The 2106-nt window shown below is 53.1% G+C and overlaps 1 protein-coding gene across 2 annotated transcripts; it reads right to left on the bottom strand.

Annotated features, from left to right (window-relative positions):
* Window positions 1-563: 563 nt before the first annotated feature.
* Window positions 564-1798, bottom strand: LOC123106449 (uncharacterized). 2 transcript variants are annotated; one of them, XM_044528606.1, is made up of 3 exons: window positions 1643-1798; window positions 1297-1545; window positions 564-1223 (listed from the first exon to the last, which is right to left on the bottom strand). In XM_044528606.1, the coding sequence occupies exons 2-3, from the start codon at window positions 1522-1524 to the stop codon at window positions 885-887; spliced, it is 567 nt and encodes a 188-aa protein (XP_044384541.1). In that variant the 5' UTR covers window positions 1525-1545; window positions 1643-1798; the 3' UTR covers window positions 564-884. The 2 variants fall into 2 exon arrangements, with proteins under 2 accessions (XP_044384541.1, XP_044384543.1); XM_044528608.1 differs by having other exon boundaries at window positions 1297-1541.
* Between the last annotated feature and the right edge of the window lie 308 nt (window positions 1799-2106).

Genomic DNA, 2106 nt, shown 5'->3' with positions numbered 1-2106 from the left:
GTTTGCTAAAGGAAGATGATAAGGTGAAGCTCCGGGCTGGAGTGAAGAGGCTGGCTCACGCGGCTGCTACGCTGGTGGACAGATCTCACCCTCGAGGCAGGCCGCTCTTAGGAGACAGAGATGGGGTCCAAATTGGCTAGTCCGCGCTCGGTCCCTTTTCTTGCTGTTCCCCACTGGGGTCTGATTGCCCGCTGGGTTTATGTCTTCCGGCAGGAGTTCACTTAGTTGCAGAAGTTTGTCGTCATATATTATCCTGGACCTTTTGTTTTCGTTGGGCTGTGGCTTGTGAGTGTCATCAGGTTTTCGCCCCATGGCAGATGGTCCGTTCCAGGATCATCTTGCAGTGGGTTTCCTGATGATGCACCAACTCGCTCCCCCTTTTCAGTCTCATTTAGCTCTCAAAACAAAAAACTGGTGGTGGTATCTTCCATTCTGTTAGTGACTAGTGGTTTGGGCTTTTAGACAATTTGGATACATACTGATGTATTTCCGTTGATTGCGAAATTAATGGAAAGGAGATGTGAGCCCGGTTGAAAAAAATATAGAGAAAAGTCAAAAACCACTGTATCAAAGACGACCAGAATTCAGTAATTCACACATAGGGCAGTACACTAATAAATTCACACAGATAAGCTGCACAAATAAGCATATAAATGATGTCTGGTCATATAGAGAAAAGGTCAAATACTACTGCATCAAAGATAAGGCAGTACACTAGTAAATTCACACAAACATAGGGCAGGGCACTCGATCAATCGTCGCAGCTAGCATAATGCACGCTCTACGTTATTGCACTCAATATTCATCAATCTCTCATCATCAGTACCTCACGAGTCATGAGAGGATCCATAGACATGATCCGCTGCTTGCCCTGCTTCCCAGTCCTACTCGCGGCCGAGGATGAGGGCCAGGAAGCTGATGGTGTCTCCCGCCGCGCAGACGAAGATGCCCACGGTTGAGCAGATCCTGAAGAAGAGGTCTCCTGGGTCGGCGACGAGGAAGAGGCGGGCTAGCGCGGCGTAGAAGCAGTGGCCGCCGATGGTGAGCGCGAGCGCGAGGTAGGCGAGGGCACGGCGGACCCAGCGACGGCGGCACTGGAGACGCAGCGCCAGCGCCGCTGCGGCCGCCTGGAGCGCGACGCAGCACAGCATCCCGATACCTAGGGCGTTCATCACAGCTTCCTCCGCGTCCGTCAGCAGGCCGCACCGAAGAAAGAGGGAGGACTGCGGAGGAGGAAATTCAGAACGCGAAGGAACATGAATAGCGACGTGGAAGAGCTCGCCGACTCGTCTTTACCTGGCTGCACTGGACGTGGAAGAGCTCGAGTGCGTAGGCCAAGCCGAAGGAGAACACCAAGGCGAAGGCGAAGGAGAAGGCGGTCACGAGCACCCACTCGCTGACCTCTCGGACAACATCCGGACGAGGCGTCTTCTTCGCCACGGTCACCGGTAGCAGATGAGGAAGAGGCGTCTTCTCGCTGCCAGTGCCATCCATGGATCCAGCCTTCTTCTGCGGGGACTCCATGGATCCAAGGCTCCAAGCTAGCTAGTCAGGACAAGTGGACAAGAAGAAGATGAAGCATTAGCATGAAAGTGAAGCATCTCCGGGAACGGGGACACGGAGGAGGAGGGGATGGACTCACCGCCGCTCGTCGATCGATGTGAGAGATGCTTCCCTACTCCTGTACTGGTCCCTAGCGTGACTATGGTGTGGTGTTGGAGCCTGGAGGCGGAGGACTATGGTGTGGAGCCGAGACGATGCAAAGGGACGCAGCGTGGGCGCCCACCACGACGTGTCGATCGAGCCGCGCGCGCGCACACAGAGGCCCATGTGACTGTGGACAAAGGAAACCACGGGGAAGGAGAGGGCATGCCATCTTTGGCAATGCAATGGGATGCTTAATTTGCTGGCAGATGCACAAAAGTGTGAGTGAACCACAGCACACACATGACATGCAGTAAAAAATTAGCTAGCTTATTTTAGCTACACGCGCGCGGTCATTTTCAACTAGCGTGATTTCTAGTAACACCATTCTTAACGACGGGTGCCAAATCGATCATTTTAATAAGCTAGCTTCTAAGACATTTTAGGCAAATCATTTCATTG

Source organism: Triticum aestivum, chromosome 5A, assembly GCF_018294505.1.
Source record: "Triticum aestivum cultivar Chinese Spring chromosome 5A, IWGSC CS RefSeq v2.1, whole genome shotgun sequence".
NCBI classification, from domain to species: Eukaryota; Viridiplantae; Streptophyta; class Magnoliopsida; order Poales; family Poaceae; genus Triticum; species Triticum aestivum.
This window is presented reverse-complemented; position numbering and strand designations above follow the sequence as displayed.